This window comes from Rhea pennata, chromosome 1, assembly GCF_028389875.1.
Source record: "Rhea pennata isolate bPtePen1 chromosome 1, bPtePen1.pri, whole genome shotgun sequence".
Lineage (NCBI taxonomy): Eukaryota > Metazoa > Chordata > Aves > Rheiformes > Rheidae > Rhea > Rhea pennata.
The window spans coordinates 115960441-115982889 of NC_084663.1; the positions used below are offsets into that span (position 1 = coordinate 115960441).

The 22449-nt window shown below is 42.9% G+C and overlaps 1 protein-coding gene across 1 annotated transcript in view; it reads right to left on the minus strand.

The window, feature by feature from the left end:
• The window catches only part of GRIK1 (glutamate ionotropic receptor kainate type subunit 1), a 164689-nt gene extending 150856 nt beyond the window's left edge, over positions 1–13833 (minus strand). The window contains exon 1 of the mRNA XM_062573136.1: positions 13707–13833. Coding sequence (XP_062429120.1) covers positions 13707–13833 — 127 coding nt within the window. The remainder of the gene's footprint in view (positions 1–13706) is intronic.
• Positions 13834–22449: the final 8616 nt, after the last annotated feature.

Below are 22449 nucleotides of genomic sequence, written 5' to 3' on the forward strand. Positions count from 1 at the left end.
AAGATTCACATGTTTATTGACACCACATAATAACCATTTAGCACTAACAGCGATATTCAGAATTAAGACTCATACAATGGCTTCCTGAAATTACCTGTGGGAAAAGGAAGAAAAAAGGTGGCATCTCACCACTCTTTTTCTTATTGACTTCTAGAAATAAATTAGTATGTAAGTGATCTTAAAACAGTAGTTGTCATATTAAACGCTTTACATTTGTAAAGAATAATTATCCTTTCTCTCATCACCCTTTGCCACTATTGTGCTGCAGAAGCATTTCAATGCATTACAGAAAACTGGACTAACTGTTGCTTATGTAAAATAAACTATGAAACACCCTGATTAACACTGAAGAAGTAATCTGCTTACACACAGAAACATTCCCATTTAAAGCAAAGACCCAGAGGGCACAAAGCATATAGTGATCTAATTAGTAGAAAACATTTCTTTTTTCTTTCTCTGATATTGTGCTAATTTCAACACTCCCAAGAAGGTTGAGGCATATTCTGAACGTCAGTGGGTGGCTCTGTTGGTAGAGGATTTGGCAAGACTGATGCAGCCTCGGCCCACCCACCCGGGCACATCTGCAAGGTGTGCTTGCTACCACTCCCTTCTCTTTAATGTAAAGGAGATGCTATTGCTCCTAAAGCGCTGCTCCTGCCAGAAGGGGAGCGCAGCTGCCATAGGGGGGGAACAGGGGTCCCATGCCACCGTGTCTCCCCCTCCGCCTCCCCCAGTGAAGGCACGCAGCAGAGGCCACAGGGAACCCCGAGGCTGATGCTCTTCCCATGTTGGATTAAATTCCTCCAGCCCCGCAGATAAACATTTTGCAATTATGAGCAAGCAGCATTTGGGGCAGCTGCAATGTCTGGCTTTTGTGCAAGTGCGTGCATACGTGGGACACAGTTCATAAGAGGGAACAGGACTAAATTCATCCTCTTGTGCAGAGACAACAGAATTGTTTGCAGCACCTGGTGCTATTGTCACAGTTTTGTTTTAGAGGAGGAACCCACTCATCTCCCTCCCAGAGGTCTGTGTCCGGCACAGAAGGAAACAAGAAAGGATGAGATCTCCCCACGTTGGGAGAGCTGAGAGAAGAGGGCTGGAAGCCAGGAATTCAGTCTGACAGAGGCGGGCATCTAAGTAAAGCAGCAGCCCCTAAGTATTTCACTTGGATACTGCAGGCAATCTGTTTTTGAAAACACTTTGGTGTATCATACATACATTGAGCATATACAGGAGAAGGTCTATGCAGATGAGAGGATAAATATTTCTTGCTGATTTGCCTTCATGCCAGTTCTGATTTCAAGATGACAGGATAAGGATTACAGTTACTTGGAACACTTGCTGTTCAGGGCACATCCCACATTTGCTCCATCTGCAGATGCTTTTTAATGTCAGTACATGGATCAATGACAGGACTTGGTCCCTAGGGAACAGTCTGACACCCTAATATTAAACAGAAAGGCTTGGGCAGCAAAGTGTGCAGCGAGCCACTCTGATGCAGGTCAGATTGTTCATTTCAAAGAGAAAAATCTGCATTCTTCAGAAAACAGTGCTCAAAAATATAATCTTCACTTGGTTCAATGGAGCAGCTTTACAATTTACAGCACTAGATAAAGCTAAAAGATGTAATGTGAAATATCTGAAGCAGTTCTCCCTCTGTATTAAAATGCACCTTGGGCAACAGAACCTTAACTTCTCTTAACATATGTTTCTAGCAGATAAGTAAACAATTTGGACGTGAAATGAAAATTTTCAAGATAGCTACGGTTGGAAAAGCATCAACTCATATTAGACTTCAGCTGCAATACCCCACTGATAAGTTTTTGGGGTGGTTTAGCAGAGTTAAAAGCAAGCAGCTTCGGAAGAATAAAAAGCTTTTTGTGTACAAGTTGTTGGATCAGAGATAGCAAGAAGAAAGACATCATTTTACATGGAAATCCTGAAAGTGGGCTTGGCTGCAGATCGAATCTTATGCCAGAGTGCGTGGCTGGGGTGAGCTGAACAACTCTGTGCTCAGGGAGAGGGGATGTAGAAAACAGAGAGGGCAAAGCTGCGAAGTTTAAAGGTTCCTATGCAGACAAGCAATCAACCGGCACTGAACTGCAGTGAAATTTGGCTTCTTTACAGCCACGGACTCCTTTGGCATCGTGGACAAAACCTTTAGTCACGCGCGCGTTGAACTTCATGTTTGATGGCTTCCGTTCAGCTCCGTGCGGCGTTGTGTGCTCAGCGAGCTGAGGGCGAGCCGCGAAGTTGGGCCGACACCACCGCTGTGACAACCTAACGGCAGATCACAGAATAGCAAATCATCCCCAGTGAAGTCCAGCACAGGCACAAACCAAATAGTTTCTTTTCAGAGTCCCCCTGCGTGCAGGCTTATACGCACTGAATACTAAGCTTTCCTTTGCAGCAAGCTCCCTGCCTGCCTGGATCTCTGCCACAGGACTCACGGAAAGTGTGTTACAGACAGAAGTGTTATGCGTCCTTAGAGGGACATTTGCAGATACATTTCCAGATGGAGAAGCAGGAAACCTTGCATTTCTCCATTCTGCACTGCTTGGCCATTAGCAGACAAACAAATGGAAACTTTTTCAAGAAAGAACAAATGCCCATCTTTAATGGTTTTATTTCAAGCAGAGAGAGCGCCAGCGAAGGTAACAGCATGTTGCTACAAAGATTTCAGTATTTCACTATGTAAAAATGCTGGGCAAAGAACAGTTCTGTCCTACGAGCCCTGTCCAGACTGCAGCAGCCACACTGGACAGCACTGCTGCAGGCCCCTGTCCTACCCCACTGCCCCTCCAGTTTCCCTAGACACTAACCAGACAGCCTGGAACTTAGACTACTCTATCCACCCCAAACTGAATACAGGAGGTTTTAGCTGTTTCTGAGAATAACAAATACACTTGCTGGCTCAGCTTAAAAACATTTCGATAACCATTTCACTGAGAACATTTTCACTGAGAGCACCTTCACATACTAGAGCAGGGACTTAACATTTAATAACCTGAGGTTGCGAAATGCAAACACATTCGGTGGAGGCTAGCTGTCAATGGACATATCTGCCATATCTGTTTGCACGAAGCATATGTTGCCCAGAGCTGAAAGAATTGGCCAAATGCCCTTATCCCTTCTCTGATATTGCACCCAGTGCAGAGCGCTGCGTCCATGCTCTGCTGCCGGCTGGCCCCTCAACTTCTCTGCCCAAGCAGTAAAGCACAGGAGTGGCAGGGCTCAGGCAGCGACCAGAAACACAGTCTGATGGGGCCAGAGCCAACAGTGAGAACTGGCAGGCTGAATGAAGGAGGACAAGGCTGGATTGGGGACAGCAGGCCAGGGATGAGGGGGATACACAGTTTCCCAGCTCGCTATCACCAAACCCCTGTTGGTGGAAGGACACCAAGAGAAGTAAACCTCGTTCTTCTCTAGGACCTGGTCCATGCAAAGAACAGCAACTTCCAGTGGCGATGGGCAGCACAGGTCTCTGCCAAGCACCACAAAGCTGACATACCACTAGTGATCCTTACGTGCCAACAAGGCATCTCAAGAACATTCCTGGGTTTTCTACTTGTTTCTTGCACAAAAATAGAAAATTATCACCAAACCTTTCTATATAAGCATACAAGAGTATAAAGTGAGACTCTAGAGGTTAGGAAATGTTGAGTTAATCTTGACCAAACAACCTCAAAATCCCATTTTTTGTTATCTGACTACATCCATTATTCTTCAGGATTTCCAACTCATTTACTGTATTCTTTTAGAACAGCCTTTTGAGTTTAAAAATTTTAAATATAGATGAATAAAATGGAGATATAGTATTCTATTAACAAGGCAATTTTGTTTAGTATGAACATTGTTTATCATCGAAATACGTTTTGAACAATCATAAGGGAAAATAGTACAGCAGCAACTCCATGTCATATAGTTGGCATATCCTTCTTGCGCCCTGTATTTTAATAAACTATCAGCATCACCTGCTTGATTTTTAAAGGATTTGCTATGCTTTTTCTGAACTCCCTCAAGATGAGTAAAAGCATTCAAAAACAAAACATGAACATATTTTGGTCAGGTGGCACACTTTTTTTTGTCTCCAAATTGCAGGGAAGGATTCTTGTGTGGTTTATTATTAGTTTCTTTTAATAGCTCTCCAGCAGCTCATTACTATATATGTTATGTGGCCAGCTAACTTGCTATCCGCATGAGATTGCTAAAGTTATTCATCATGCATTTTAACTCATTGACCAACTTGACAGTGACTGACAGTCTACGGAGAAGTATCGCACAGCTAAAAAAACCTGACCTAACTTTTAAACAGCTTTCTCTGTGGTACTGACATAATCAAATAGAGTTTTACATATGTCATGCTGTTGCTGCAGCAACCTGGGTTCCTCTCCGCTGACTACTGATGGGAAGTCTCTAAGCTTGATATGGACTCAGATGTCTTGAGATTAATCTCTTGGGACCCTTCCAGAGAAATGCAGATTAATTTGCTCTTCCTCGAAAATGAAGTAGCTATTTCACATAAACTACTTTTCACGTCCCACCAAGTCTGAGCTTCCCATTCATAGCCTTTATAAAAATGACTGCTTTGGCACAGCACCCCGAAGACATTTAGGAAAGAATAGTTTGAATAGCAGGAAGGAGGATTAAAATGGCTTTGGTTTCACTTGTATTTTTCTTGAAGGTAAGCAGAGAAAGGGTTATTTCTGTCAAAGCAAAAGTTGGGTTTTTGTTTTTTTCCCCTGGATGTTAACATCTCTCTGCATCTAATTTATAGTTCTCCATTTCTTTGTTAGGGAGGAGACCAAGATAGTGAAGGCAAAGGCTTGTAACCACTGAGACATCCATTTCCTGAATCTAGATTTAAGCCCTAGCTAGAATGGCTGTAGATTTTATGAGGACACCTGAATATTTGATAAAGACTTCAACATTTTTGATAGTACAGTGTACATCACTTCATGTGGTTCAAATGCTGTGAAAGCGTTTTGGCTACTGCTTAGATCTTTTCTTGGTGGCAGGGAGAAAAAGGGAAAAACGAGGTGTTGGAACAAACATTATGTGAGGGAGCAAGTGAGGCCAATTCACTGGGGCTGCTATATTTGGTTGGGAGTTACAGCTTAGGGAAACACTTAACCATCTTGCCCAAGCAGACAGTATGCTTCCAAAAATGGCATAAATAACGAAATGGCATAAAAGCGTTTCTGTATTCAAAACATATATAACTACAGAAGACACGTATTCTGCAGTGGAGTAGGTTGTGGAAGTGCCAAAATGGAAAAGAAACCTGGAAATTCTTCTGTATCCTAACGGTATCTGTCCCTTGCTAAGGTTTTCCAGGCTCAATTTTCAGCAGTACTCCACTCTGCTCAGCAAATGTAAAGTTGGCCAAGAGGACGTGGCAAACCACACTGAAATGACCTTCCACGGAAGTCTGAGCAGTGCAGGGAGTTCCAAGATCCCTGGATGCTAGTGATCTCTGAGGGCTTTCTGGCTAAGCTTGAGCTCAGCAACAAATACTTGGCCGCTCCCCAAATCAGGAGAGGATGGCACATAGTGGACTTCTTCGGAGAATTCTTCAGCACCAGGAGAAATCTTCACATTTGTCTGCTTTGCACAGCTATATCCAGGGGCAAGCTCCAAGCAGGTGGGAACAGTTCAGGCCACAAAACACTACCTATCATTCCTACTTATAAACTGTTTAGCTGGATACACCCTGGGCATCTGTAGCAACAGTACTTAGCACCACAGTTCCCAGGGATCTATGCAAATCTTCACCTAATATACAAAATAGAACAAAGTGTCAAAGCTGCGTGAAACTGTGGACAGAGGTCTGGGCGATGACACTCAAGAGACCTGGACTCACCGCAGGTTGGCTTAAGTTTGCCAGTAAAACACTTCACTTCTCTGTACCTGTAGCTATAATGGTCTAAAGATAGAAGCAACACAAAGATTTTAGTGAAAGGCAACATTTTTTATTTATCTGTGTACACACACAGTTATAATCCCAGATGCATGGGTAGCTCTTGCTACTTGGTGTCAGAAAACAGTTAGAAATCTACTGGCTTCAGTGTGTGCTGTCATGGACCATGAAAACCAAAGCTCTCAGACAGAAGATACATAATATAAAAAAATAAGCAGCTAAAGTAATACTTATGATATGACAGGCTGACATATAGACTGCCACTAACGGCAGAAACAGCAGTGGCAGATTAGGCAGGCCTAATTACTCACCTGGGAATCTGACTTGCATGCTGAGGACATTAATGTCACCTCTCTCCCTGGGAGGGAAGGGGAGAAGGTGATCTTCAATAGAAACGTGCAGCAGCAAGGGCCATATGCCCATCCTGACAGGACTCTACTCCATTGCTTGTCCCAAGGGAAGAGGGGAATAAACTCATATCTTTAAACATGTTTTTCTTCTGTTCTTTTAGCTAACGAATGCTGGTTTTCTTAAAATAGTTTTTTTTTTTCAAATACTTTGATCTACAATACATGGGTGTCTTTTGCTGCTTCTAATGTTCAAAACATTTAGAACTGGAAAGCCTGTATTACTTATAGTGCAGGAAATGGTTCTTATTCAACTTCAGTACTCCTGCTCTTTTAATAAACAGGTTTGTTTTTCTACGGGAAAGGCACGCAAAATCGAAGTGACTTTAAGGTTGTAGCGGTGTACCACCAAATTTGGGGAGAGTTCTGTCCTTTCTCCATTTGAAAGCAAAAGCAAAGGCTCAGCATCTGTTATAATATTTATAGCAGTAGTGTTCCTTGGACATAACGGGTGTGGGAAGTTTTGCTGCTCCTTTATATTTAGGTAGAGCAGTAAGTTTCACACACTTGCTCACTCAAAACAATTTCTGCTCGGTATTTCTTGAGGTATTTCTGCACTGTGACTGTCACTTCCACCTACTCAGCATTTAACTGGGACCTCCACACCACAGAGCAATATGGAAGGATAGCTGGTCTTGAACCCCAGCTAGAATCAATGTGCTATAAACAAGATTTTCCTTGAAATAGCCAAAGTCTGCATGTGTAGATCTGATGGCAGAATGTGGGAACACTTTCAACACCAACAGAATTTACTGTCCTTTAAACTTTAGGTGTTGCAATCTGAAAGCCCAAATGAACAAACAAATAGATGGTAAAATTGTAAGGAGCCTGATGGATCCAAGAAAGGAAGCTCAAAACTGAGCTTTTGACACCACTTCGAACTCTTTGTCTGTACTGTCGTACATATAATTATAATAATGTCTTACCATATTACTGATTCACACTTCCCAATGTTTGTGTCACTTTCCTTTAGAGTTTAAATACAACCGAAGCTCTAAAGACAATATAATGAACCTTCTGAATTGTCAGAGGGAAAAAATTAAGATATTCTAAGAGTGCTAGCAAACATTGATTCCTTTGGTTCAAATAAGAAAAATGTGTATTTGGTATATGCAATAGCTTTAATTCTGAATTATGATTTTGCTCAGTGAACTCAGATATATCATTCATTTGCAAGCCAATCATTTTCTAGATAATACTGTATTACCTTCAGGAAAGAGAAAGAAAGCAAAAGGGAAGGGTAATAACATTCCCACTGTAAAGCTTTCCCAAAATCATAAACTCATTATTACAAACTAAAACCTAACACTGATCAAAAACTAGGACAAACTTGGCTTCTGAGTCGCAGATCCAAAGCTGTGGAGTAAAACTAATCAGTTCTGGGATAGGATTTTTTTTTCAGTACAATCTATGGTCTAGTTGGTCAAATCAAGCCTTTCTGAGAAAAGAAGATTAGAGGCAATTGTTTAAAATACTTGCGAGGGGGAAAAGATTTAAGCTTTATTACTGATCAGGACATACAAAACAGACTGTAATGAAAAAACAGTAGTGAGATTGTACTTGCTGACTGAATAGAAAATGTTAGCTGAAGATAGGGCCATATGGAGCAGCTTACAGTTACAGCAAGAGGGATGCCGAAGCAAATGCCCCCTGAATATGTGAAATTAGGTGTTATGGGAAAGACGCGATAATTTTAGAAAAACTGATCACACCTGAACACTACAGATATAGACTATCAAGCATGAAAGGGAATTCAAAGAAATTTAACATTTGTTTATATGAGTTATTCTTCCTGCAGTGATTATTATACTGCGCATGAATCCAGTAATTGAAGAAATACTAGGCTAGGTATCAGTCATTTTGCACAAGCAAAACTTTGATGAAAAATTCTAATCTTTTAGAAAAATGTCATCAATTTTACTGGTTTGAATATTTCATCCTTTATTCTACCAAAATCTTCACTGTGTGATTTGATGCACATGTGCTACATAAACTCTTGAAGCCTTGGTGAACCACAGCAGAATATGCTATTTATCTGCCCACACTGAGCTCACGGCAGAAAAGGGGGCATATTTTGCACAGCAGCACATTAAGATACACCTTGCATAAGTTAAGAGCAAATCAAAAATATTACGAGACTGATATAAATGCCCTAACTTGTTTTCCATTACATTTTCCTATAACCAGCCTGACCTTAGACTGAGATACCTAGAAGAAATTTGCTACAGGTAACCACATGCCTCCCCAGATGTGAAACACAGGGGTAATACTACCTTCACACTGTACTTTTTAAATGCTCTTTGTCTCTCTCAGTACTTTCTAGACTGTCTAGCTCTGGTCCAAGCTAGGCAAATTCAGCCTCGTTTCATGTCATTTTCATTTTCTATTCTCAGGATCTTTTCTTTGCTCTTCTCCATCAAGTTTTCTGACAAGTGTTCCAGCACAGAAGCAACTAATGTTCAGTGTTTTTATGTTAATACCACCCTGAGAAGTTAGCTGCCTGTTGCTTAATCATCACACCACAGTACTTGAAGACTATCCTGTGTATTTACAGTTCATCTATCTGATGCTAAAGCAGATATTTAGAATCCAGGTATATTCTGACACAGGGACACAAGCCGCCAATTTTCTGCAAAGTGAACATCTCCACTATATTTCTTTCAAATACCAAGTGGCACTTTCCACAATCCCGATAATAATGATGTTTTTGCAACAGCACAGTCACCCAGCACTGCTCTTACTGAGACGTCAGAGTCAACGACGTAATGGGTCACCAAAACAACGGTGAGTTGCACGTGCTCAATGACCATCATCACTCAGCCTCTGCAATGGGTTTCAGAAATGCTCCGGAGAACTCACCAGCACAAAAGAAAGGCAAAAGGATGCGTAGGACCTGATCTTTTCTGACTCTACCTGGCGTAAGAAGATAGATCAGTCACGGGAATTACATAAGTTTCATATCTGTCATATATTAAGTATGTCCAGCCAGCTCTTTTGGTAATTTAAACCACCAGAGCTCCCTTGAGTTCAATACAAGGATGCTGATTTACATCAGCTGAGCACTGGCTTCACAGCTTTTTAACATTCCCCAGTGGAGCAACCTAGTACAGTAAATATCCTCCATGGTATAAAAGCCTGGAAATACAATGGCGTAGAAGCCAAAGTAATTCACCTCTCTCCATCATCTAACCTAAACGGCAGAACACAAAGAAATCCCAATGGGGTTTTGGTTTTAGAAACTTAGGGCACACCACCACAAATCATTGTGCAGCCAAGTGTTTTCCCTGAGATCACTGTACGCATTGAGGCCACTGAGGGCCACTGACCTTCCCTTGCTCAAGTATAGACCTACCAGAGTGCCCTCCTGATCTGCTGGCAATGCACTTTTCATCTGCCTTTTATAGGTATTTGTAACCTGACTAACCCTTCAGAGCATGTTAGCCAAACGGTGCGCCGTCTTGCACTTTGTGCAGTACTGTCTAATGTAGTGAGGAGGGAGAGGTGCATGAAAACTGATGTCTGGACATTGTGGAAGCAGTCCTTCAGAAATACTTGTAGCAAAATAGTTTTCTGTTGAATGTAGAATGATGAACTTTAAGCAAATTATATTACAGTGAAATGGTGAACCACTGAATATTTGGGATCTGGTGAACAATCCTGCTTCCCACAACGTTACAGAAGAGAATAACTTGCAGACACCTAGTAAGAAATACCTGGGAAAAATAACATTTCTTAAAATATGCGCACGTGCTACAGACTTTCTAAATACAAAGAGTTTTTGCCATGTCACGCTTACAAAGTTCAAACATATTGTCTTCACAAAAAAAATATTGAAAAGGGTTGACAAAAAGTAATAAATTTGCAGCAAAATTAGTTTCTGTGTTTATCATTTTTAAAGGGTGAGAATATTAATATCATATCAGAAAAACCTCAGAACTCTAGCCCCATTTAGTGAAATACACACAGATGTTTTTAAATCTATATATAGAAAATCCCAGTTTATTAGGAAAATGTGTTTCGCAGTTTAGAATGTCTTTTGTGTATCTGTTTTAAAGCTGTATTTCTCAATTGGAGTTAAAAATTACAGTGCTAATTCTGCATCTTTGAAAGTACAGTTGACTAAATCATTGTGAATTTCACATACGTAAGGAATAGATCAGTGCAGAGTATGAACCTGTATTTAAATAATCCATTTAAATACAGAAACACATAAATCATTACTGAAAATTACTTCTGATATCAACTGAAGTGTATCTGTTTTATTGCCTAACACAATTTCTATGAATCTAAAAATTATTCATTTTAAGGAATTGTTAATTTTAGAAATTAATTCCAAGTTTCATCCAAGTATAAATTCCTTCAAGTATTTGTCGAAATTTTCAATTTCGACAAATTTTCAATTTGTCGAAAATTGCCTTGCTCTTTTCAGTTAACTTCTGTGATATGTTAAAAACTTCTGTAGTTTCTCAGCTATTGTTCAAACCTGGAGCATAGCTTAAATGAACACCATTTATGAATTATCATGTAATAGCACTGAAGTATATACTTATACCCTAGTTATAACGCCCTGCAAGGAGTAAGAAGTGAGAAAGCTCAGAGTTCACTATCAACAAATAAATAATTCTGTGCCACTTTTGTGTTTCCAGTGGCTGTTTCCACAACTTAGTGCCTCCTTCTCTTAATTTATTTTCTGTCTTCTCTTATTTGAGTTCATTTATTTTAAACAAGTAGTACAGGAGAGGTAAGAAGGTTAGACTGGCTCAGTGTAAAAACTAGAAATTCCTTGCTATTAAATCAAAAATATTAGGTTCATGAACTTTAAATATACCTTTACATAATACAGTTGAGTGGGTTATGTGTAAAGATGATATTTCCTTGGACAGTTCCACTACTTCATATATCAAGGAAAAAGCTTCTTAAAGTGAACGTGAAAGAAATATTCAGTAAGACATCGAATTTTAAGTATTGTATCACCTGAAGCTGAAAACTATGCCTTATCTCAAAATCCATTATTATCATTCTAATGAGTTAGTTTTACTGGTCATACTGTAGTCACTCATTTTCCTATTTAAAGGGCTAGAAACAGGACTTCAGCATTACTTAGATGCTGAGAAATTCTATCGCTCTTTCTCAACTAATTAAATACCAGCATGAGAATCCTTTCACTCATATTATAAGCCAACAAAACCAAAAAAATCCCAAAGTTCCCCAACAGTGGAAAATGCAATCAAACTACCAGTGTATTAATTTAGATGCAAACTGCCACACCATTGTATAGCAGTGCCTTCCTTTCCTTAATTAACTAAAACATGAGGAAGAAAATCTCATGGCTTGACAGCATTTCTCTTCACTGCCGGAAATGCTTTGAGATGATTTTATTATGTTATCACAAAGAGAGCTGGAGGATTTATTTCCATTACTTCTGTTTGTCACCTCTAAGAGTGACAGATTGCACGGAGAAACTTGCTGCTGTTAATGGATGTGAAGGATTAATATTTTATGACATCATTACTTTAGAGGCAGGATAACTATAGTAATAGGAATACATTCAATATTTTATGCATTTACAACCATACAACACACAAGGAGCACTTACGCTCCAGCAGCATCTCTCTGGATGTGTGTTTTTTAGTGTGACTGAAAGCTGAATAGTTTGCCATACTTACTATTGATTTATATTGCTTTAGTAGTAACAGACTCTAATCAGTATTAGGGTACCATTGTCACAGGCACTGAAGGAGCAAATCTCCACTAGAGAGATCCACACACAGATCTTGCAGCAGTCTGCAAACCAGGCAAAGCATTTTGGGGAAAACAATGTGGACAATCGCCTAGGAGCACCTCTAGACCAAAGGTAAGTAAGTAGCAAAGCAAGTTACGCGGTGGGGAGGTTGGCAGAAGGAGGAATGTGCTCCCAAAACCTCTGCCTGTGTCCCTGCAATGCTGATGCCAGCTGCAAAGCCCAGGAGCTAAGCATTCACATTACAGTCAATCAAATATGTTTCCCTTTAAACCTTGAAATAGCCCTATTTTATTTGCAGGCTACTTCCATTAAAACTGAGCAAATTAAGGCTGTCTAGTAATGCCTCACGTATTTCCCCAGCATCCTACTGTAGTATGTGACTAACTTATGTGAGCATGTTTTACTATCTTCCACAAGTTTCATTGGCCCTGAACACAGCGATCTGTGAAAGCACAAAGCTTCCCGTTTCCCTGGCTTTGTAGGCATGCACAGGCATTCCCCTCCGCACGGATCAGGGCACCGTCACACTGTAGTGGTGAGCAGAGCTAACAGCAAACTTCACCTGCATCCCATCAGAAAAAAAAATGCACACGGAGTACAGGGAGTTTCAGGCATATGCAGACTTTCAGCTGCAAGGTGCTGTGTGCCTTCAGCTTTTTTTTGCCTTTGCTCAGCACTTCGAGGGATCGATTTAATTTATTAAAATGTATCAATGATCAGTTCCCTTGCTCTCTAAGCACAAGAACAGTCTTCTCTCAATTTTTAAGGGAGCACTCCTGTGAGAAAAAGCTGAAGGGGAGGTTAATGTTTGCCAGGTCAAAAGGCATCAATCTTTTACTTTGCCCAGGAATACACCTCTACAAATACATTTTCCCAAGTCATACAAACGTCTTATTTTCTCTTTTTTGCTTCACGTTCAGCATTTCTCAAGCGAAAGACGGACAGGCGAAGAAGCAGCAGTGTGGCAGATTCTGCCTACATCTTTTCCATACTTTTTCTTAACCCCTAACTCTTTTGATACTTTGCATTCACTGTCTCACTTGACTGACACAAGAAACCCACTGTAGGGAGAGAGGCTTCCTGTGAACTCAGCCCGGTTTCCACGGTGCGGAATTTTCTAATAATAATAATAATAAGTCCTGTTTTCGGGGGCTACGCGTATGCACGGCACTTGTGGAGCGTCCCCCCAGAGCGGGGCTGCACGAGGGGTGCGGAGGAGGGCAAACATTTCCCGAGGGCTACAAGGAGGCCGGGGGGAGGCTCACCGCGGGTGCCGCAGCCCCTGTCTCCCGCTCACCCCCCCTCCCCGAAGACACCCCGTTACTTTTCGGCACGCTTTTTAAGGCCGCTGAGCCCCCTTTCGCCGCCTTCCCGGCCCTGCGGCTGCTTGGCCGTTTCACGCCCGTCCTAAACCCGCGGCCGCGGAGCCGCTCGGCGGCGGCACCCGCGCTCCCCTCCGCGGCTCCCAAGTTGTTCCCGGGCCGCTTCGGTGCCCGGCGTGGGGCTGCGCGGGGCTGCGCGGGGCCCCGCGGGGCCCGGGGCTGCCGCTGGCGCGGCGGGAGCCCGCCCGCGCGCACCTGCCCGCGGTGCGCGGAGCAGCGCGGCGCTGCGCGGGGCCCGCGGCGGCACTCACCGATGCGCAGCACTTGCTGGCCGCTCCGGGGGACGCCGGCCGCGGCGCAGAGCAGCAGGAAGAGCAGCCCCCCGCCACCGCCCGGGGCCGGGCGCCGGGGCCGCCGCGGGCGCAGGGCGCTCGCCATCCTCAGTTCATGCCGGGGCTCCGCGGGTGCCGGGCGCGGGCCGCTACCCGCGGCGCGGCCGCCTGCGCTCCGCCGCCGCCGCTCCGCGCCGCCCGCCCATGGCGCGGGCTCCGCGCCCGGCGCCCGCGCTGCCGCCGCCGCCGCCGCCCGCGGCTGCCGCCGGCCCCGCTGCCCGCGCCCCCCGCCGCCGCCGGGGCCGGGGCGCGGCGGCTCCTCCCGCGGGGCGGCCCCGGGCGGGGCGGCAGCGCCGCGGCTCCGGCTCCGGCTCGGGCTCCGCGGGGATTAGCCGGGACGGGGCGGCGCGGCGCGGCGCTGCCCGCGCACACGCATGCACACACATGCACACCCACCCACCCCCACACACACACGCACGCACACGCACACGCACACATGCACTCACACATGCACACGTACACCCGACCCGACGCGCCCTGCCCCAGCACGGCCGGCCCCGGCTGCGCCCATCGGGAAGGAGCAGCGCCTGGGGCAGGTGCAGGGACGGGGACAGGGACAGGGATGGGGCAGGGGAGGTGCAGGGCAGGGCAGCACAGGGGTAGAGGGAGGACAGGGCAGGGGCAGGGGCTGGGACAGCGCTGCAGCCCCGGTCCCCTTCCTGCCCTGCCGTCAGGGAAGGGACCTCACTGCCCCACTCTGCTGTATGCGGGCTCTACACTCTTCCCAGCTCACCGCTGGTCTTTGCCTGGTGGCTGGAGCCATCCCCTTGGCGCAAGGGAAGGTTTTCCCCAAGCCTGTCAGCCTCTCAGTTCTTGGGTTTTTTGCCTCTGGATTATGGGGGTTTGAAGACCTTCCCAACACAAGATGGCAGGGCAGGAGGCCCAGGATGTGCATAGCTCTTCTCTGGGGCGTAAGGAGATGGCCAAAATACCTAGAGGCCTGAGGAGAACCAGGGAGGATACGTTAGAGCACAAGGGAGCAACTTCAACTATTTGCCCCACTGGCAACCTTTTTACTACTCAAGCACCTCTGCACCCAAGCACAGGACAGAGGTGACAATTTGCTCAGTGTACCTCCTCAGGCATGGCAGGAGCCTCAGCAGGGAGCCTGGCATACTGCTCACCTGCAATGAGGAACACACAAAGTTCAGATCCTGAAAACAGAAGGCCGATTTTGAACATTTAGGCACAGGGACAAGGTTGGAAATCAGCTCGCAGTGCTTGACTGGGCTAGCAGATCATTTTTCAGCTGTGACCTGGTCCTCTCAAATTATTTTTAAATCCCTAGTTTTAAAGATTCTGTGGGACTGGCATTACTTCGCTATAAAATAAAGAAACATATGGGTCGTCAGCTGACTTGAAAAAAGAAAAAGAAACATAATAGAGAATGACTCCCACCTAGCAACAGAACTAAAACTGTATAACAGAGATCCAAAATTAAAATAATTTAAATTTGTTTATTTTGGATTCCTCTCCAATCTAATTAGTGTTCCAGAAATTAACACTTCAGAGTAGCCGCTGCACATGTTGAAGTGCAATGTTTTTACATTATCTCTCCCAATCTGTCTCAAACATTTCTTGAGAAGACTACCTCTGATGTTTACCCAATAATTTCATGACTGTTCAGTTGTTGTTCTCAGAGATTCCCAGCTAGAATACTAGTTAGTGCCCTGCTTTGTGTTTTTAATGGCACATTTTACATGCCTCTAGGAGATTTTTGCCCCTGATGTTTAGTTTGTGTTTTTGTTGAAGAGGACATTTGCTAGAGCTAAATACACTAGCTCCCTGCCAGGCCCAAGGGTGATGTAGCTACTTTTCCAGCTAGCTTTCATGCCTCATCTCCTACTGCCCTGCAGCAGCGCTGGCCTGGCTCAGCCTCGTGGCTCCTCTCTGGCCACGGCCACGCTGCAGCCCCAGGTGTTCAGCGCCCCGTTCCCTTGCCCACCCTCATCCTGACACCGGACAAAAGACAGGCTTCAGCCTGTGTCAGGCACATGGCACATGAATTACCAAACAGTCATCTGAAGGTGACAGTGATATTAAATCAGACTGTTAGGAACTACGGAGCGCACTGCTATGTGGGAGGCAGGAAAGGAACCTCCCCAGCTGGTCTGGACTCTGCTGAATGGCTTGTCGACCTTGGCGAGAGGTTATAATCTGCCATTCCTCTTCAAATTGCTATACACTAGAGAGAGAGAGTACATCGCCCAACTCGGGAAAATCTCAGTCGGTGAGAAATTACTAACAACAGCCACAATACTCTTTAGGTGCCCACTCTCCCAGCACAAAACCATCCAGCAGGAGAAGCACTAAGTGGACTGGCGAGTCTTATTTTCAGAATCACGCTGACATGGCAAATGACAGTGATATAAAAGCAAGTACCAGTTCCAAAGAGAAGTCATATTAACTCCACTTCAGTGAGAAATGGTATTGTTTTGAAAGAAGAAAGAAAAGATTTTGTAAGGCAAACACACCAAGTGTTATTTTCCAGACCAGTTGTTCTCAACATAAATGGGCTCCTGCAGAAGTCTGAGAAAGCTCAGTGCTCATTTCAGTGAAATAATAATTGAACAAAACTATATGCTTTTGAAAATACCATTGGTTTTGGTTCTCTGGTTCTTTACGGTTCTTACAAATATGGACTGAACAGAATGAGAATTGTACTTGCAAGGGGGGAAGGCAGAGTTCTGCTGACATTTACTACCAGGAGTAGAAACCCGAACAACTCAAACTCTGCTAACCCCTTGTGGCAGGAGTCGCTCATGGTAAACTGGAAGCAGACAGACGCTAATTTCTCCTTCAAAGAGCAGTTAAGTGTTACATAGACTGTATTTCACAGCCTCATGCATAAAGAGGGATTACCTTTAAGATACTACCAACAACTATGAAAGAATTCAAGTTGGCTCTAATGCTGCAAAGATCGGCCAAACTTTAAAATGAAAAATAGTTTACTTTCTAACTAGAAGGACCTTTTCTTCTAGTGTTCTGTTTTTACTTATATATATCACTTATATATTGTGCAAAGTAGCTTATATTTTCAGAATTCTTACTAGGAAAACTGAGGGAGAGTTCCCATTGCGAGCTTTAAAACATATCCTCTTCTCAAAAAAAATCTGAAAATATATTTTAGAATTAAAAAGGGGTCATTTTAAAACACAAAAGGACAGAAAAAGTTTCAAACTGACTGAAATTTCCCTGGAAGCATCTCCCAGGTCTCTAATTTTACAGTAAGTTGCAATCCATATGGCTCTTTTGTTGCTTGCAACATAATAAATCACCCAGTAAGTTCTATCCCACAAAATCAAAGTATGCTTGACAAGGAGAACTGCTGTACTTCTGGGTGATATTTTAAACTGAGGTATCTCAAATATAGTTCTACTTGTCAGCCTCTAGTTATTGATCTCCTCAAATCTTTAATGTCCTCTTGGACATCTTTCAGAAGGAGTGAGGAAAAAAACTCAGGTCTCTGGCCAACCTTTCTTCTCCCAGTTAAGCAGCTTTGAATGTCTAGAGCCTTACTGTGTGAGCTGTTATTCAGCACATATTGGCTGCCCCATTTGCTTACTCATTTACTGCATTGCCAGTATTTAGCCGAATTTATTAGTAAAATATGCTAGAATACCATGAGAATGAAAGATGCTACGTATAACCAAAATTTGTGCTGATCATACAGCACACTAATATTATAAACAGTAGCATAGAGTTCTCTTTGCAGGAGTTTGGAGGCTGTTATACTTGTTTCGTATCTAGTTAGGTATAATGCATGAGTGTTATGTACTTTGCTGTTTAAGTAATACTGTTAGGTTGAAAGCCAAAACCTTGTCTGATACCAGGGCCTCATGATGGAATCTGAGGATCTAAATCACCTCCCCTACATGTCACGTCCAACTTTGAATGCTGTTTTTATGTTCATATTTGGCCAAAATGCCAAGAAGACAACCGTATGCACTTTAACAGTCTCATAGGAAAGGCAGATGTGGAAATTTTCTCAATTTCTTGGTCAAGTTCTGTGAAATTTTAGCTGTGTAGAGTTAAAATCCTATCCATTCTCAGGACTTTAACCAGAGCTTAGCCAGTCTAAACTACCTTGTTAGTGAGTTCAGAACACAGACTTCTCTTAACATTCATTTGGGAAGGTTATATTTTCCACATTTTTCTCCCACCAGCCTTCTAATATCATGCAGTACAAAATTCAACAATACATTGTAGAATATTGCAGCAGTAAAATCTCCAAATGGAAATTTAACAAATCAGACTTTACTAGTTCTTCCATAACCCACATGCAGCACCTAATAACACAGAAATTGATAGGATGATCTAAAAATAACCATACCAAATCAGCATCCTGCTCTTCAAAAAATCTTCCACTATGTGTGTACCTTAGAAAAAAGTTTTAAAAAAACGGAGAGAAAAAATACTTCTTTCTTATCCTAATTTCTTCCCATTTCCTCAAATTTTTTTCTTCCAAAATCACTTGCAAAATGCATATCTCTCTGGTAGTTATGTAGATTTATTTTTTGGGGGGGGATATTGCTTCTTCTCACATTCTTCTGTTTGATCATTAGGCCTGGATTAGTGCTTCCACTTCACAGTTAATCTTGCCTCAGTGAGCACTGAGCCATTGGTCTTTCAGGGCTATAATTGCAATGAAATTGTCCTTCATGTCTGAAAAATTCCGCCACCTCCAAAGACTGCTCCATCCATCTGATGAACCTTTTTAGAAAGGTGTAGGAGCTCAGCTAAGTCTCCTCACTCTTTCCATTCCAGACCAACCAAACACCTGTGAATCTCCTACCCACCACTTCTGTAATCTGTCCACTGATGTCTTCAACACTTTTTGCTATTACTCCCTCACTTTCTTGCTGTTAAGCTGCCCCCTTTTCCCTTCCACAGAATTCAGTTCTGGGTCTCCCTGCCCATGTATCTCAGCCTGGTCCTGACACCACATTACCACTGTGCATGAGAAGAGGCTTTCTTTAACTGAGATTTGCACTTCCCTGTTTCAGTTTCAATTTTTGCAATTGTTCTGGTCAGCTGCAGTTGGTCCTCGCTTTGGGAGCATTGGGGACCTCCCAGCACCAGTTCCAAGTGACCTGCCTGTTGGAGAAGAGAAAGAGGAGAGGAGAGGAGAGGAGAGGAGAGGAGAGGAGAGGAGAGGAGAGGAGAGGAGAGGAGAGGAGAGGAGAGGAGAGGAGAGGAGAGGAGAGGAGAGGAGAGGAGAGGAGAGGAGAGGAGAGGAGAGGAGGGGAGAGGAGGGGAGGGTAGACACTGCAGACCCACATACTATGTTTGCTGTGAATTTGGACCCATGGTCAGCTGGCCTGAAAACTCAAGAATTCATGCGTCAACAAGGACACCTCTGATGTCAACAGCATGGTAAGAAAAAAACAGAGAAAATTAGACCGGAAGGGTGGCCCATAAAGGTCAAGAGCGGTCATTGTACCATGCACCAGTTTCTTGGGAACCTGGGGAAAGCTATACCAGAGAGGTGGCTCTCAAGGAAAGGGTGAGAGCGGTCCTTGTACCGTGCACCCATTGATTTAACTGTAGAACTCTGATATGCATATATATTTTATATATTTTCAGTTTTGTTATATTTCTAGATTTGCTATACTTTCAACTTTGTTACAATCTCTTATCTCTAATAAATTCTCACACTTGACAAAGAATTAGTCAGCACAACTAATCCCAGAATCCGAAAAAATCCCTGATGCCCATCTGTTGGTGCCTCACACCTTTATGTCTCTAAGACTGCTGTTGCCAATGAAGAACAGCTTCCCTCGGACAGCTATTCCTGAGATACGTGAAAAGGAGACACGATGAGGCAAGAAATTTGGTCTATACAGCACAGCTGGTGGACGTAAGTGATGGCATACTGTGCTGCTGTTGGCAGGGGAGAGGAGGGAGGTGTTCAAGTGGAATTATTCCATAGCACCCTATCATGCCCTGAATTTTGCTTTTGCTGAAGTCGGCAAAAATCATTTTCACATTTTTTTTCTTTCCCTCTCACAACATGCCACCAAACTACCCCCACATTTCACAAGCGATTAGGTTAAATTAATTTTTGAATCTAAAAGTATGAAGACTCAAGTATTTTTACCAAGGTATTATAATACAGAGAAAAGTAAGTATAAATTATATCCCCAGTGAAAATAGCACTATGATTACAGCAAGTTTAACCATCACATTTTAAAAAGCAAGCTCTATTTAGTTCACGTGCTCTCTTCATTTGTATTTCCAAACTCATAAATTCCATTCTCTCCTTTCCAAACTCGTTTCACTAAAAATGTTACAGACTCTCGTAACAAACTAACATTGATCCACTCCGTTGAACAGGTCTAACATTAATCTGCAAAACTGCTTTTTCCTGAGCAGTAGATACTTTCATCCACTATACTATTTAGCTAAAAGACATAAATAAATTGCAATCTCAAATGCAACCCACTGAAAACCTTTTTCCACCACAGACCTATTACATTTTTTTTCTTCAATAAATGATACACTGGAGATTTCCTATGAGAGAAAACTTCTGCTCTTTATACATAGAACATACTGGCACATCTTCTACTGAAGTTGGGACTTTTATCAAATTCTGCTTGGTCACATTAGTAGAAATCTAGAAGGTTCGACTGGAGTGAGTACAGTCAATGCAAGTTTCCAGCATTTGACCAATAGCAGTGATTCAATAGCAACTAATTTGAAAGTGATCTTTTCATAGTTCCTTCTCACAGAGAAAACTTTTAGAAGCTAATGCAGAGGGGAGAAGAGTTAATACTGTTTTTTATTAAATTGCATTAAGTGTCATATACACTATTTCCCCAGTGTATATTTCTCCTTTTTGCCATTGAGTTAATATTAATTATGAGTGAGCTGATGGGGCAAATTAATGATGATTCCAAATCTCTGCCCAATACTGTTAGAAGGTGCCCTGACTCACTTTTCTCCTTCCACACTTATTTCAGAAGAGTTGCTTAAATGTCAAAAGAGAATATTTCAATATATTATTGTAGTACCCCAGCATTGATGAAATCAAGTAGGACCTGAGGGAGAAAGGATATTATGACCCCTCTATTTTCTCTCCTTTTCTTTATGGATTGACAGGAGAAGGGGAATTCGTTCCCTGGATTCTCCAGAAATATATTTTTTCCTGCTCTGATGCAATTGCAACACAAGGGCAGAAAGGACAGCTTCTCCTCGCCCTCTGAAGGACTCCTGCAAGTTGTTCACCTGGTCATATCCACTAGTGCAGCTGTGGGGCTTTCAGTACCTTCCTGCTTTGGTGGCTCCTGGGAGTTATTGAAGACTTGTGGGGTGCAGAACTGCCCTACTCCTTCCCACAGATGATCCCCTCTTTGGGCAACCTCAGCTCAGTCCTGGCCCAGGATGAAATGCCTCCTACTCACAGAGCAGCTGGTGCAATAGCCAGGACTTTCCCACTTGGCCAGAGACAGGAATCAGGACTTTGGAAAAGGTCTGCCACTACTTAAAAATACTGTAAGTTGCCTCTAGCAATGAAAGTTTCATTTAAAATGTTTAGGATTTATGTTTTGATAACTATCACCAGCATTTATGTTGAACTTGACAAAATTAAATTCATGAGAACTGTAGCTATTGCTTCTTGAGGTCTGCATCCCAAGGATCACAGAAACTGTGTCTATTCTGGGTATATTTTGTCTTTGGCATCTATGTTATCTAATTTATATATCCACTAATAATAAAATATAACATGCTATCTGTCAAAACAATGTATGGGATTTTAACTGGGCAAATATCTAAGCTACTGGGTTTTATTTATCTATATTTATTGTTTCTTTTTGTGGCAATGTACAGCACTCCCAGCCCTGGTAGAAGTTGCACGATCTGATGCAGACAGTGCTGAAAATGAAGTGGAATATATCACTGTGCCATAGCCCTACTTTTCAGACCTCCACATCGAGGCATTAGCAGACTTTCATCTCCTCTCTGTATGTGTGAAAAAAATGGGTTGAATACTGGATTGCTTCTTTTTCTTGCCCATTTCAATCACTGTCCACAGGGAGATCCTTCTCCTTCTGTGGAGATCTTGTCTTTGAAAAAGCAGGCAGAGGAGTGGCAAAGCAGGCCATGGTCAAGACAAACATGGAGAAGCAACTTTCTGGGTTTTTTTTCTTCGTGTTGATTATGTTTAATTTTTATTATCGGCATAAAAACTAAAGAGAATACTAGGGGAATAAGCTAGGATATAAGTGTCAAGAGAAGGAAAGAAGCAGAAGGAAGTCTGTTGAGAAGGAAGGAGGGAAGGGGAAAATGGGAGTCCTAGAAGGAAAGATGTGGAAAATAGGCAAGTGGAGCTGGTGTGGAGGCACCAGTAAGCAAACAAAAATATTTAGCATTCACATATTTCAGAAACAGTATGCTCTTTTGATTGCAACTCAAGGACCAAAAAATCTCTGAATTGAGAGCAGAGAGGTGGCGTGCAGCAGGGAAGGAAAGGAAGGTTTCTTTACTTGGGCAGTGAAAATGGGGCTTTCATTAGGGATTCCTCTTTGTGCTTTCCACAGCCACTAGTCTGTGGTGAAATACGAGGACCCAGCCAGGCTCTTCATATGCAATAACTACTGACAGCTGTATTGTTATTGCCAAATAACCCCCGCTCTTGCTGGGTTTTCAGCAAGGCCAGATA